At 39.0% G+C, this 16,204-nt stretch overlaps 1 protein-coding gene across 8 annotated transcripts in view; it reads left to right on the top strand.

Moving 5' to 3' along the window:
* Positions 1-16,204, top strand: part of TMEM108 (transmembrane protein 108) — a 404,994-nt gene that overhangs the window by 344,799 nt on the left and 43,991 nt on the right. The window contains exon 1 of one of the 8 annotated variants that reach the window (XM_027545909.1): positions 16,020-16,050. The exons of the other annotated variants lie outside the window; for them this stretch is intronic. Coding sequence (XP_027401710.1) covers positions 16,035-16,050 — 16 coding nt within the window. The 5' untranslated portion in view covers positions 16,020-16,034. Of the gene's footprint in view, positions 1-16,019; positions 16,051-16,204 lie in introns of those variants that run through there. 8 annotated transcript variants of the gene reach the window in all.

Below are 16,204 nucleotides of genomic sequence, written 5' to 3'. Positions count from 1 at the left end.
CAATTAAATTTAAATTTTAATTAATCAAAAACTCAACTCCCAAGTAGTACTAGCTGCATTTCAAGTGTTCAATAGCCATATTATGTTTAGTGGCTACCATATTGGACAACACAGACTGGCTACCGTATTGGACAGTACCAATAAATAAAAAAATGGGACAGTACCAATAATGACATTTTCATTATGATGGAGAGTTCTTGTGGCTAGCACTGCACTATACCATGGATCAGCAAACTATGGCTCGTGGGCCAAGTTCAATCCTCCTCCTATGAGAGTAGATGAAGTTTTATTGAATGACCGTCATGCCCATTCTTTTATATATCATCTATTGCTACTTCCACACTATATGGGCTCGGTTGACTGGTTTTCAGCAGAGACCATTTGGTCCACAAAGTCCAAACATTTACTGTCTAGACCTCTATAGAAAATGTTTGCCAACCCTACTATACACCCTTTTCCCAGAAAAATGTACATGGCTGCATAAAAATTTTATACCTAATCTTAGGACCCCCTTACTTCCATCCATGTAAACCAAGCTCAGCTTACAAATTTCTTTACTAGTTCCATTTTTCTAGACTTTTCAGGCCTCAGTTTCATACAACTGATATCTACAAATGCTAGATTTATATGACTTCAAAATATTTAAAAAATCTTAAATAACTAATGTCACCAGAGAGTTTACGGTTATGCTTAACTGTATGTACACTTTCATAAAGTATCACTGACAAGCTTACCATCACTTAAGAATCAGGCCATTGACTCTGCTGAATATAAACCCTCTTCCTACTGTTCTTTATTGGAGTATAATTGCTTTACAATGTTGTTTTAGTTTCCACTGTACAACAAAATGTATCAGCTATAAGTATACATTTATCCCCTCCCTCTTGGGTCTCCCTGCCACCCTGCTCCCATCCCACCCCTCTAGGTCATCATGGAGCACTGAGCTAGAGCTCCCTGTGCTCTACAGCAGTTTCCCACTAATTTTCTGGTTTACACATGGTAGTCTATATATGTCAATCCTAATCTCTCAATTCCTCCCACCTTTCCCTTCCCTGCCCCGCACCCCGTGTCCAAATGTCCATTCAGTATGTCTGTGCTTCTGTTCCTGCTTTGGAAATAGGCTCATCTGTATCATTTTTCTAGACTCCATATATATGTGTTAATATATGATATATGTTTTTCTCTTTCTGACTTACTTCACTCTGTGTGACAGACTCTCGGTTCATCCACAGCTCTACAAATTCCCCAATACATGTAAAAGAATGCAGTTAGAACACTACCTAATACCATACACAAAAATAAACTCAAAATAGATTAAAGACCTACTATAAGACTGGACACTGTAAAACTCTTAGAGGAAAACATAGGAAAGACACTCTTTGACATAAACCACAGCAAGATCTTTTTTGAGTAATGAAAATAAAAACAAAAATAAACAAATGGGACCTAATTAAACTTAAAAGGTTTTGCACAGCAAAGGAAACCATAAGCAAGATAAAAAGACGGTTCACAGAATGGGAGAAAATATTTGCAAACGAAGCAATAGACAGAGGATTAGTCTCCAAAATATACAAACAGCTCATGGAGCTCAGTATCAAAAACAAAGAAATAACCCAATCAAAAAATGGAAGGAGGACCTAAATAGACACTTCTCCAAAGAAGACATATGGATGGCCAAGAGGCACGTGAAACGATGCTCTACAGCACTAATTATTAGAGAAATGCAAATCAAAACTACTACTTGTAACTCTTTTTCTGAGATTATTTTTCATACAAAGTTAAAAGCACATTGTATTTCCTTCCTGACCACTTGCCCAGTCCACATCTCTTCGAAAGAGATAAGCTTCATCTAAATTATTTCATCTGATTGATAATTGTCACTTATAACTTTATGGCTACTTCTGTCTCGGGTATTCCTTTGGAAAAGCTATATGGATTCATTACATATTCTAATATATTGTCTATTGATTATAAGATAAAGTCAAGCACGTATCTGCTGATACTTTTTCAGTTGACCTGTCTTTATACTTAGAAATGTCTCTTAATACCTGCAGTGCAGGAGACCTGTGTTCAATCCTTGAGTTGGGAAGGTCCCCTGGAGAAGGAAATGGCAACCCACTCCAGTACTCTTGCCTGGAGAATTCCATGCACAGAGGAGCCGGGCAGGCTTTAGTCTATGGGGTCACAAAGAGTCAGACATGACTGAGAAACTACCACTCACTCACTCCGAGAGTCTAGATTCAGTAAACTCTGTTGTTAGGTTCACTAGCTAAGCTATATTAAAAAGTTAGTAGAAATTTGTCCAAAAATTCTACGTATTTCACATCTCTTCTGATTCTTGAGATTTTTATCACTAATACAACTTCATTTGGCCTTCTCCTTCCTCTAGCTATTCTGTTCATTCTCAAATATGTATACATCATGCTGCCATAGTTACATTTAGAGGCTGTCACCTTAAGATTCAACAACATTTCTGTCCCGGATTTTTTGAGTTGCGTATTGGTTGGAAGAGCATTTGCTTGTGCACATTTAAGCATGTAAATACACACCACACACACACTTACCTAGACTTTCTCTAAGTTTAGCTTGAGTACCTGGTTTAATTAGCCAAGAGGACAAATATCATCTGAAGTCACAGGATGCGAGGGCACACCAGGTGATATAGGGGCAGAAGGTTATATAGTTGTTGCAACATATTCCAAAATGCCTCCTTTTAACCCAAGAGTCCACAGCAGTAACACACAAACGCTGGTGACACTGTGTACACACTGGTCTTTCCAGGTCCAAAAAACTCCCATCTTTCTACATCACAAGCAAGGTCCATCACCATCTAGATAGGACATAATCAATCCATGTTTTTGTTTTGATTTAGGGCCTTTTAACAAATGGTAGATCCCTCCTGTCTTTTTTTAAACAAACTCAGCATCAGCAAGACATGTGCATCTTCATTCATTCAACCTGTCACTCATTTTTTCTTTAATTTATCAAGTACTTGCTATTTACAGGAACTGTTCTAAATGTTGGAAACATGCCAATGAACAAACCAAAACACATATGTTACGTTGGTGGTACTTACATTCCAGTGGAGCATACTAAAATAAATTTATTTTATTTTTAGTATTGCATTTATGGAGAAAAATCAACAATTGGTTCAAAACTCAAATAGCCTTTAAACTACTTCATGAAATTTAATTAGCATAAATTTCTAATGGAGTTGTAGTATGCCTGTATATTTACAGGCATACCTCATTTTATTGTGCTTCACATATTTTTCAGGTTTTTTTTTCTTTTTTTTAAATTTTTTAGAAATTTAAGGTTTGTGGCAACTCTGAGTTGAGCAAATCTGTTGGTGCCAGGAAATAAATTATTTTAAAAAGACACCAAAAGTGGGCCAAGAGGGAACATATCTCAACATAATAAAGGTTATATATGACAAACCTACAGCCAACATCATACTCAGTGATGAAAAGCTAAAAGTATTTCCTCTAAGATCAGGAACAAGACAGGGATGTCCACTTTCCTCACTTTTATTCAATAGTCTTAGAAGTTTTAGCCATGACAGTCAGAGAAGAAAAATAAATAAAAGGAATCCAAAGTGAAAAGGAAGAAGTAAAATTGTCACCGTTTGCAGATGACATAGTACTATATACATAGGAAAACCTAAAGATGCTACCAGAAATCTACTAGAGCTCATCAGTGACTTCAGTAAAGTTGCAGGACACAAAATTATACAGAAATTTGTTGCATTTCCATATACTAACAATGAACGATCAGAAAAAGAAATTAAGGAACCAATGCCACTTACCATCACATCCAAAAGAATAAAATACCTAGGAATAAATCTACTTAAGGAGGCAAAAGACATGTATTCCACAAACTATAAGGTGATGAAAGATATTGAAGATGACACAAACAGTTGGAAAAATATACCATATTCTTGGACTGGAAGAATCAATATTGTTAAAATGACCATCCTACCCAAGGCAATCTACAGATTCAGTGCAATCCCTATCAAAATACCAATGGCATTTTTCACAGAACTAGAGCAAAAAAATTTTAACTTTGTATGGAAACACAAAAGACCCTGAATAGCTAAAGTGATCTTGAGAAAGAAGAGCAGAAATAGAGAAGTCAGGCTCTCTGATTTCAGCCTATGGCACTGGCACAAAAACAGACACATAGATCAGTGGGACAGGACAGAGAACCCAGAAGTAAACCCGCGTACTTACAGTCAATTCATCTGTGAAGAGTTCAGTTCAGTTCAGTCGCTCAGTCATGTCCGACTCTTTGAGACCCCATGAACCACAACATGCCAGGCCTCCCTGTCCATCACCAACTCCCGGAGCCCACCCAAACCCATGTCCATCGAGTCGATGATGCCATCCAACCATCTCATCCTCTGTCGTCCCCTTCTCCTCCTGCCCTCAATCTTTTCCAGCCTCAGGGTCTTTTCAAATGAGTCAGCTCTTTGCATCAGGTGGCCAAAGTATTGGAGTTTCAGCTTCAGCATCAGTCCTTCCAAAGAACACCCAGGACTGATGTCCTTCAAATGGACTGGTTGGATCTCCTTGCAGTCCAAGGGACTCTCAAGAGTCTTCTCCAACACCACAGTTCAAAAGCATCAATTCTTCGGCGCTCAGCTTTCTTTATAGTCCAACTCTCACATCCATACATGACCACTGGAAAAACCATAGCCTTGACTAGACGGACCTTTGTTGGCAAAGTAATGTCTCTGCTTTTCAATATGCTATCTAGGTTGGTCATAACTTTCCTTCCAAGGAGTAAGCGTCTTTTAATTTCATGGCTGCAGTCACCATCTGCAGTGATTTTGGAGCCCAGAAAAATAAAGTCAGCCACTGTTTCCACTGTTTCCCCATCTATTTGCTATGAAGTGATGGGACCGGATGCCATGATCTTCATTTTCTGAATGCTGAGCTTTAAGCCAACTTTTTCACTCTCCTCTTTCACTTTCATCAAGAGGCTCTTTAGTTCTTCACTTTCTGCCATAAGGGTGGTGTCATCTGCATATCTGAGGTTATTGATGTTTCTCCCAGCAATCTTGATTCCAGCTTGTGCTTCCTCCAGCCCAGCGTTTCTCATGGTGTACTCTGCATATAAGTTAAATAAGCAGGGAGACAATATACAGCCTTCATGTACTCCTTTTCCTATTTGGAACCAGTCTGTTGTTCCATGTCCAGTTCATAGCCTTTACGAATATCTCTTATTTGCTATAACAGTTTAGAATTTTTCAGGAAAACAATATTTCTATGAATAATAGTTTTGTATTACTTTTTTATACATTTATTATTCTTACTTTTATTTTATTGTATTGTATTGATTTGAATGTCCAGAATAAGGTTAACTAAATCTAACATGATGTTAGTGGGGATCTTTGTTTAATCCTGGTTTTAATGGAAATGACTATATATAATAACAGCTATTAAGTTAAGGAAATATGCTTCTGAATCTAATTATGAGGGTTTTTTTTAAGGAGTGGATAGTCAGTTCAGTTCAGTTGCTCAGTCATGTCCAACTCTTTGCAACCCCATGAACTGTAGCATGCCAGGCCTCCCTGTCCATCACCAACTCCCGGAGTTCATTCAGACTCACGTCCATTGAGTCAGTGATGCCATCCAGCCATCTCATCTTCTGTCGTCCCCTTCTCCTCCTGCCTCCAATCCCTCCCAGCATCAGAGTCTTTCCAATGAGTCAACTCTTCGCATGAGGTGGCCAAAGTACTGGAGTTTCAGCTTTAGCATCATTCCTTCCAAAGAAATCCCAGGGCTGATCTCCTTCAGAATGGACTGGTTGGATCTCCTTGCAGTCCCAGGGACTCTCAAGAGTCTTCTCCAACAATACTGTCAAATATTTTTTATGTAATCTATTGAGCTTGTCATTCAACTATTCTTCTTAAGACTTCATGGCCTATATTAATAGATACTAAGAGCAATTCACAGAGAAGGCAATGGCACCCCACTCCAGTACTCTTGCCTGGAAAATCCCATGAACAGAGGAGCCTGGTAGGCTATAGTCCATGGGGTTGCTAAGAGTTGGACATGACTGAGCAACTTCACTTTAACCTTTCACTTTCATGCATTGGAGAAGGAAATGGCAACCCACTCCAGTGTTCTTGCCTGGAGAATCCCAGGGACGGGGGAGCCTGGTGGGCTGCCATCTCTGGGGTCACACAGAGTTGGACACAACTGAACCGACTTAGCAGCAACAGCAAGAGCAATTCATCTGTGCATTCTTTGAATAACCTTCATTTCATCTTGATAGAACTTTGTTTCAGATTGTTATATCTGTATTGATTATTAATATTGGCCTGTAAGTTTGAGATGGTGGTTTTAAGGTAACAGGTTAGGTTTTGGTAACTGGGTTTCATAAGCTATGTAATATAAAAGGAGAGTCTTTAAGTGTTTTCTGTTATCTGGACAACTTTATACAGCATGTAAGATATTCATTAAACTTTTTTTTTTTACTATTTATAAAATGTAAATAGTCTTTTTTGGAGATAATTCTTTCACACCTTAAAAACTTTAAAATTTGACAGTTTAAAAATACTTCCTATGCTTGCAGTTCAACCTGCTTTGCTATATAATTTTGATTACTGTATTTTTCTAGAAACTTGTAAATTTTGTTAAAATTTTCACACTAAACATATAGTACAAAGTGTAGCCGTGTTTAAAAATTTCTTCATCTATTACATATTTTTCTCATACCAAATTTTTATTGTTTTAATATACTTGTCAAAGGCATGTGTGTGTGCTAAGTTGCTTCAGTTGTATCTGACTCCTTACAACCCTGTGGACTGTAGCCCAGCAGCCTCCTCTGTCCATGGGATTCTCCAGGCAAGAATACTGGAGTGGATTGCCGTACCCTCCTCCAAGGGATCTTCCTGATCCAGGGATTGAACCCATGTCTCTTATGTCTCCTGCATTGGCAGGCAGGTTCTTTACCACTAGCATCACCTGGAAAGCCAGTCAGAGGCATACATTTTATTTTTTCAAGAAATTGGCTTTTGTACCTGAATTTGCTGTCTGGAACATAAAAAAAAAAAAAGAAAGAAATTAACGTTTGAATATATGTATGATTGTTTTTCTAATTTACAATTTTACTTACTTTTTATTTTCCTCTTTTTGCTTTAATTATATTTTGTTTTAAAAAAATGTTTAGCTGGATTCACAGATAATTTATCTTCATTCTTCCTCATTAAATGATGAAAACTTTTAAGGTTATGAATTTGTCTGAATTGAGCTTTGAATAAAATATATTTCTACTTGAGTTTTGCTGATTTTCCTCTATCCTTGTATTTACCAATCTTTTGTGTCATGTTTTAGGTTAATGGAGCACATCAGCTATATTTTATTTTAGATGAACATCTCTGTCACCTAATAAGAGACTTTGGTTACATTTATTCATATAAATTTAGGTCTTATTTTTCTCTTTCTTTTATGATTTCTATTCTATTTTTTGATGGCTCCTGACTTGTTTCTTTGTTTTTAAAGTATACAAACTTTTATTGTCCTTCAATAATTATCTCTAATTATCCATGCCAAACACAAAATCGAATCTCTCCCTCACCTTTCCACCAGTTCCACTCAAAACAGGAATTTATCAAGTTGAATGGGCCTCATCCATCTCTGTTTCTAAACAGTTGTACTCATTTAAATGATCTTCCAAAGAACTATCAGCAAAAAATATCAATTTTTCTTCATTATTCTACTGAGTTTTCAAACTAGTCCTTGTGCCAAGGACACTGTGTATCAATTATGCTTAAAATGTCACTTAAAAATATAACTGCTTAAGGACAAAACAGAAATTAGCAGTTTTAACTATTTGTTTAATTATTACAAGAGATCTTGGTCACAGTTTCCACATTTTACTTCCTTCTGCTATAGATTGAGATAAGTCCAATCTTCTCAAATAATCTTAGAGTCAGAAAAACCTTTAGAGAACATTCATTTCCACAACTTTTGTTTACAGGTAAGGAAACAGAAGTCTAAAGAGATTCATATGCCTCTGCTATAACTTGTCTTTGTGAAAAAGATAAGAGCAAGTGGAAAATCAAAAACATGTCCGGGACAGCAGAGCTTGTCAGACAGTTCCAAAGTTAAGAATAAGACTTTATTAATAGAGAGAAATGAAAGCTAACCTTTGGCATGGCATAAAAGGAATCAGTGCCTAGAAATTGAAATGGAGAAGTAATGTACAATTCTGTGATAAGTAATAAGTGTTTAAGAATATTCAAAGATTGTGGTCAGTTGCATCTTTCTGGAGAGTTTAGTTTCTTAGTAAGTCAATCTGTATGTTTTCATTGAGCATTTTCTTGAGGTTCATAGTGGTGTTGTAGGAGAGTCAAAGGGCTTTCCAAAATAGCTCCCAGCAGGCCAGAGATCAAGAGATTGAACTTCTAATTATATTTTGGCCATTGAGTCTATGAACCTGAGAAGGTCATTTTCTCTCTTTGGGCTGTTTGTTGGTTCCTTCTTTGTTAAAATGACTATTTGTCTTTTCACGAAATCATGAAATGGTTGACTTTTGAAGTGGCTTGGAGTTCATCCTCATTCTGCAGGTCCAAAGAAATGAAGTGAGTCTCTGAAAGTCATGAAGTTAGAATCAGATATGGCATCGTAATCCTGGTCCTCTATGAATGAGTTTTGAGATTCTTCCTAACCATGAAGTCTTATAATTCCATGATTGAAATGTAAGATGGTATTTCTTCCCTGAAGGATCCCATAATCAAGTTGAAAAGACACTTAACACACAGAAATAGTTATTATAAGACAGCAGATGAGATCTCACAAGCAGAACAACAACTTCCACTTTAGCCATTTAGAGAAGCAAGCTGTTAGGAAAATCACTGAGATTTGAACTGATCTTTGAAAAAATGGTTGAAAGGAAAAAATTATTATGGATGTAGGAAAGTAGCCAGAGAAAAGTTGTGGACCTGAGATCAGCCAAGACAGTGGCTGGGTCTGTCCAGCAGGAGTGGGTGGGGTATGGTCTTGCTAGAGAAGGGGTTATTGGTGTTCGTCTTCTGTTCCTTGAGGCTGAAGCTGACATGAAATTTTTTGAAAGAAGCAGGAGCAGAGTAAGGTGAAAGGAGAGGGATGTTTTAACCCTGTTTTTTTCTCCCCAAAGTAAGCTGACATATGGCTTAAATTTTGGAGAGTCGTTTCAAGGAACTTGTGTAGGCGACTGAAAAGAGTGAAAAAGTGAAAGGGAGAAAGAACATATGTTACTGAGCTGATCACCACTGTGGACAACTGGGATGCAGTCTCACTAAGAATCCTTGGAGGAGCAAAGTAGGATCTTATGTCCCTGCAGGGGACAGGAGAGGGAAAAATCTGGCTCCATCCCTCATTAGTCAAAAGGTGCCTGCCTCTTGGGATGTTATCCTGCTCACATGGCAGGAGTGTGCATGTAACAGGAGGGCTGTGTGCTGCTCACAATCTTTTCATGTGGCTGTGGCAGGGAAGGTGGGGTTAGAATGAGAAAAATGTGGCGTGCAGGTGCTGTCTGCTTGCTTTTCTATGTGCCTAATTTCTGTAGCAACTGCTAGAGTAAAATGTGGGCTATGAGGAGATGAGGCTGCTGGCCCAGGGGAAATGGATTTGGGATTGAAGTCCTCAGACCTAACTCTGCCTGGGTGGCTCAGAAAAAAAGAGCATTAAATCAGAGTCTGGAGTGGACTGAGACATAATGGAATTTCCCAGAAGGCTTAAAAGTGGGGGGCAGAAATACTGTTCAGAGAAAATGACGTTAAACATGATAAACATGTAATAGTTATTACATGATAAACACGTAATAGTTATTACTTGATAAACACGTAATAGTTATTACTTGATAAACACATAATAGTTATTACATGTTATTTCTATGCTCAAAACTCTCTAGGATTTCCAGTTCACTTAGAGCAAAAGCCCAAGTATTAACAATGCCATTGACCTTTGCTCTGACCTCATTTATTGACTGCCCCACCCCCACTCTGGTTCAGCCACACTGACTTCCATGTTGCGATTTCAAGAATTATCCCTCAGGGCCTCTCCACTCAATGGAGGCTCCTCCTGACTGTCCCACATCACACCCTTCATCCTCTGACCCTACTTAATTTTTCCATACACTTATTTTACCTCAGTTCACATTTATGTCTTTTTATTAGAGCATAGATGATTTAAAATGTTGTCTTAGTTTCAGATGTACACATTCAGGGGTACAGCAAAATGATTCAGTATCTACATCTATCAATCTACCTATTTTTCAGATTCTTTTCCAGTATAGGTTATACAAGAAATTGAGTATATTATAATACTCAGTTCAGTTCAGTCACTGAGTCATGTCCAACACTTTGCAACCCCATGAATCACAGCACAGCAGGCCTCCCTGTCCATCACCAATTCCCAAAGTTTACCCAAACTCCTGTCCATCAACTTGGTGATGCCATCCAGCCATCTCATCCTCTGTCATCCCCTTCTCGTCCTGCCCCCAATCCCTCCCAGCATCACAGTCGTTTCCAATGAGTCAACTCTTCACATGAGGTGGCCAAATTACTGGAGTTTCAGCTTTAGCATCATTCCTTCCAATGAACACCCAGGACTGATCTCCTTTAGGATGGACTGGTTGGATTTCCTTGCAGTCCAAGGGAATCTCAAGAGTCTTCTCCAACACCACAGTTAAAAAGCTTCCTCAGCCATTAAAAAGAATACATTTGAATCAGTTCTAATGAGGTGGATGAAACTGGAGCCTATTATACAGAGTGAAGTAAGCCAGAAGGAAAAACATAAATACAGTATACTAACGCATATATATGGAATTTAGAAAGATGGTAACAATAACCCGGTGTACGAGACAGCAAAAGAGACACTGATGTATAGAACAGTCTTATGGACTCTGTGGGAGAGGGAGAGGGTGGGAAGATTTGGGAGAATGGCAATGAAACATGTAAAATATCATGTAGGAAACGAGTTGCCAGTCCAGGTTCGATGCATGATGCTGGATGCTTGGGGCTGGTGCACTGGGACGGCCCAGAGGGATGGTATGAGGAGGGAGGAGGGAGGAGGGTTCGGGATGGGGAACACATGTATACCTGTGGCGGATTCATTTTGATATTTGGCAAAACTAATACAATTATGTAAAGTTTAAAAATAAAATAAAATTAGAGAAAAAAAAAATAATAAAATAAAAAGCTTCAACTCTTCGGCACTCAGCTTTCTTTATAGTCCAACTCTCACATCCATACATGACCACTGGAAAAACCATAGCCTTGACTGGACGGACCTTTGTTGACAAAGTAATGTCTCTGCTTTTTAATATGCTGTCTAGGTTGGTCATAACTTTCCTTCCAAAGAGTAAGCATCTTTTAATTTCATGGCTGCAGTCACCATCTGCAGTGATTTTGGAGCCCAAAAAAATAAAGTCTGACACTGTTTCCACTGTTTCCCCATCTTTTTGCCACGAAGTGATGGGACCAGATGCCATGATCTTAGTTTCTTAGCTTTAAGCCAACTTTTTCACTCTCCTCTTTCACTTTCATCAAGAGGCTCTTTAGTTCTTCTTCACTTTCTGCCATAAAGGTGGTGTCATCTGCATATCTGAGGTTATTGATGTTTCTCCCGGCAATCTTGAGTCCAGCTTGTGCTTCCTCCAGCCCAGCGTTTCTCATGATGTACTCTGCATGTAAGTTAAATAAGCAGGGTGATAATATACAGCCTTGACGTACTCCTTTTCCTATTTGGAACCAGTCTGTTGTTCCATGTCCAGTTCTAACTGTTGCTTCCTGACCTGCATACAGGTTTCTCAAGAGGCAGGTCAGGTGGTCTGGTATGCCCATCTCTTTCAGAATTTCCCACAGTTTATTGTGATCCACACAGTCAAAGGCTTTGGCATAGTCAACAAAGCAGAAATAGATGTTTTTCTGGAACTCTCTTGCTTTTTCAATGATCCAGCGGATGTTGGCAGTTTGATCTCTGGTTCCTCTGCCTTTTCTAAAACCAGCTTGAACATCTGGAAGTTCACGGTTCACGTATTGCTGAAGCCTGGCTTGGAGAATTTTGAGCATTACTTTACTAGCGTGAGAGATGAGTGCTATTGTGCCGTAGTTTGACTTGTATTATTTTTTTAAGATTCTATATGTAAATGACATTATATGACCTTTGTCTTTCTCTGTCTTACTTCACTTAGTATGATCATCTTTAGTTCCAACAACGTTGCTGCAGATGGCATTATTTAATTCTTTCTTATGGCTGAGTAGTAGTCAATTGTACATGTGTACCACATTTTCTTATCCATTCATATGTTGATGGATATTTAGGTTGCTTCCATGTCCTGGCTATTGTAAATAAGTGCTGCTATGACACTGGAGTGCATGAATCTTCTCCGACTAGAGTTTTTCCAGATATATGCCCAGGAGTGAGAATGTTGGATCATATGGCAACTCTGTTTTTAGTTTTTTTGAAGAACCTTCATACTGTTCTCCACAGTGGCATCACCAATTTACATCCCAGTGTAAATAGTATGGGCTTCCCAGACGGTGCTAGTGGTAAAGAATCTGCTTGCCAATGCAGGAAAGGCAGGAGATGCGGGTTCGATCGCTGGGTGGGGAACATCCCCTGGAGGAGGGCATGGCAAACCACTGCAGTATTCTTGCCTGGAAAATTCCATGGACAGAGGAGCCTGGCAGAATACAGTCCATAGGGTCACACAGAGTTGGACACGACTGAAGTGACTTAGCACACACACACACTTAAATAGTGTAGGAGGGTTCCCTTTTCTCCACACACTCCCCAGCATTTATTTGTAGATTTTTTTGATGATGACCATTCTGATTGCCTGGTGGCTCAGATGGTAAAGAATCTGCCTGCAGTGTGGGAGCCCTGGGTTCAGTCCCTGGGTCAGGAAGATCCCTGGAGAAGGGAATAGCTACCCACTCCAGTATTCTTGTCTGGAAAATTCCATGGACAGAAGAGCCTGGCAGGCTACAGTCCACGGGGTGGCAAAGAGTCAGATACTGAGTGACTAACACTTTCACTTTCGACTGATCAATGTTAGGTATGCTTTATAGTTTTGATTTGCATTTCTCTAATAATTGCATTTTTGATTTGCATTTCTCTAATAATTATGATGTTTAGTATATTTTCATAAGCCTGCTGTTTGATTGGGTTGCTCATTTTTTGTTTTTGTTTTTTTATATTGGGCTGTATAGGCTATCTGTTTATTTTGGAAATTAATCCCTTATCAGTCACATTATCTGCAAATATTTTATCTCATTCTGTAGGTTATCCTTCTGTTTTGCTGATGGTTTCTTTCCTTCACTGCGTAAAAGCTTTTAAGTATAATTAGGTCCAATTTGTTCTTTTGTTTTTGTTTTTACTTTCATGACTCTAGGAGATGGATCCAAAAATGATACTGTTGTGATTTATGCCCAAGAGTTCTGCCTGTGTTTTCCTCTAGGAGTTTTAAAGTATCTGGTCTTATATTTAGGTCTTTAATTCATTTTAAGTTTGTTTTTGGTTTTAGAGAATGTTCTAGTTTCATTCTTTCACACATAGCTGTCCAGTTTTCCCAACACCCCTTATTGAAAAGACTGTCTTTTCTCCGTTGTATATTCTTGCCTCCTTTGTCATAGATTTCCTACTTTTGCATTCCAGTCCCCTGTAATGAAAAGGACATCTTTTTGGGGTGTTAGTTCTAGAAGGTCTTATAGGTCTTCATAGAACTGTTCAACTTCAGCTACTTCAGTGTTACCTGTTGGGCATAAACTTGAATTACCGTGATATTGAATGGTTTGCCTTGGAAATGAACAGAGATCATTCTGTCATTTTTGAGATTGCATCCAAGTACAGCCTTTTGGACTCTTTTGTTGACCATGATGGCTACTCCATTTCTTCTAAGGGATTCCTGTCCACAGTAGTAGACATAGTGGTCATCTGAGTTAAATGCACCTATTCCAGTCCATCTTAGTTCGCGGATTCCTAGAATGTCGATGTTCACTCTTGTCATCTCCTGTTTGACCACTTCCAATTTGCCTTGATTCATGGAGCTAACATTCCAGGTTCCTATGCAATATTGCTCTTTACAGCATTGAACCTTGCTTCTATCACCAGTCCCATCCACAACTGGATATTGTTTTTGCTTTGGCTCCATCCCCTCATTCTTTCTGGAGTTATTTCTCCACTGATCTCCAGTAGCATATTGGGCACCTACCGACCTGGGGAGTTCATCTTTCAGTGTCCTATCTTTTTGCCTTTTCATACTGTTCATGGGGTTCTCAAGGCAAGAATACTGAAGTGGTATTTGCAGGGAGTTGTGGTTGAGCATGAGGGCCTTGTGGAAATGGGGCTGACCCTGAAGCCAGATGCCAAGCTCCAGTCCCCTTTCCCCCAATTTCTGGCTCAGGGGTCCTGGGCAAGTTACCTAAAGCTTTCTGGGCCTTAGTTTCCTTACTTGTAAAATGAGATTAATAACACTGTTTACCCGCTATGGTTATCATGAGGGGCTAGAGTTAATATACAAGGTTAAATATATATTAAATGAATTAAAGGGTTTACAACACTCTCTGGTACACGGTGAGCATGACCTCAGGCTGTCCCACCCAGTGTGGTAGCCACTGACCACATGTGGCCATGGAGCACTCCACATGTGCTTAGTTCAAACTGAAATGTGCTCTAGGTATAAAATATATACCTAATTTTGATTACTTAGTACAAAAAATATAGAATATCTGATTAATATTTATTTTGGTATTGGTTACATGTTGAAGTGATAATATTTTGGGTATATTTGATTATTAATAAAATGTATTGTTAAAATTAATTGTATCATGTTTATTAATATATTACTAGCTACTATAAAATTTAAAATTATATACATAGGTTACATTTCTATGAGACAGTACTGATCTAAGTCCTTCCTACAAAAGGAACAATGAAAGCAGAATATAACAGATACCATGATAGAGGTATATGTACCGTGAGAAGAGCTACTCTGAGTGTGGATCACCAGGAGCATCAGCATCACCTGGGAACTTGCTAGAAATAGAGACTCTTGGATCCCAATTCCAAACCTACTGAATCAGGAACTCAGGGAACAGACTAGGCAGTGTGTGTGTGTGTGTGTGTGTGTGTGTGTGTGTGTATGTGTGTGTATGTGTTTTAAAAAACCTCCAGGTGATTCTAATTTCACCAAATTTTGAAAGGTACTGCCCAAAGGGAATGCAGAGGAATCAGTGACCTGTTCTATTGGAGGAGGAGACTATGTCATCCACAGGATAATAATGGAGAAAATGTAGTTGCAGAGGCCACAAAGAAAATGGTCCAGGCAGTTAGTAAATTTGAAATAAAAATAGGTGAGCTACAGCAATACTCCATCCTGCTCTGCCTGGCTCCTTCAGATGCTGCATTTTCTGCAAATGATGCCCTCCAGCTCTGGCTAGGTTTTTTGGTCTCTGTACCTTTTTAAGCAAAAGTGAGCCAAGAACAAATGGAATTTGAGCTGTCTGCCAGCAGTGAACTTAATTTGCATTTGTAAAGCACAACCTTAGAAAGGTGTGGTTATTATTCCGTGGGTTGTGGATGTGGTGCCAACTGGGCAGCTCAGGTCCTGAAACAGACTGCAAGAGAGAAGCAGCAACTCCTGAGCCAGCCCGTGACAAGAGGGTCAGCCTGTAAATATAGTCCTTTCTGAGAGCACTGTGAGCCAGTGGAGGATTAATTACAGGGTGGTGGTGGGGGGAAATGCAGGGATCCTCCTCCATTAGGAAAAGACTCTACACTTGACTCCATGATTTTGCCCTTTGGATTTGTGGTCTTTATTTTCTCCTGTGCTCTTACCAAATGGATGCTTTTCAATTGATAAAGTCCAAATTCTGCCATTAGTCTTCAATGGGGTCATACAGAGGGATGCTAGTCCACAGAAGGCCATGCACGTGGTGTGGGTAGAAACCACTGTGAATGTGCCAAACTCATGCCACATTTCTTTCTAGGGAAGTGGTATGAGAGAGCTGGGAAGAAGGGGCTCCGTGGGGCAGTGTCACAATGGAGGAGGCTGCAGGTACATAACCAACACATCTTTATATGGAAGCCTGTCTCTGCTCTCCCATCATTTTATTTACAGTATGTGTATGCATGCACATATGTTTACATTTCTCTTCTGTAAATACCTAGGAGAAGAACTGCCGAGACATACAGTATGTATATATTTAACT

Source organism: Bos indicus x Bos taurus, chromosome 1 (assembly GCF_003369695.1).
Source record: "Bos indicus x Bos taurus breed Angus x Brahman F1 hybrid chromosome 1, Bos_hybrid_MaternalHap_v2.0, whole genome shotgun sequence".
NCBI lineage: Eukaryota > Metazoa > Chordata > Mammalia > Artiodactyla > Bovidae > Bos > Bos indicus x Bos taurus.
Note: the sequence above shows the minus strand (reverse complement) of the source record. Positions and strands in the feature narration are given on the sequence as shown.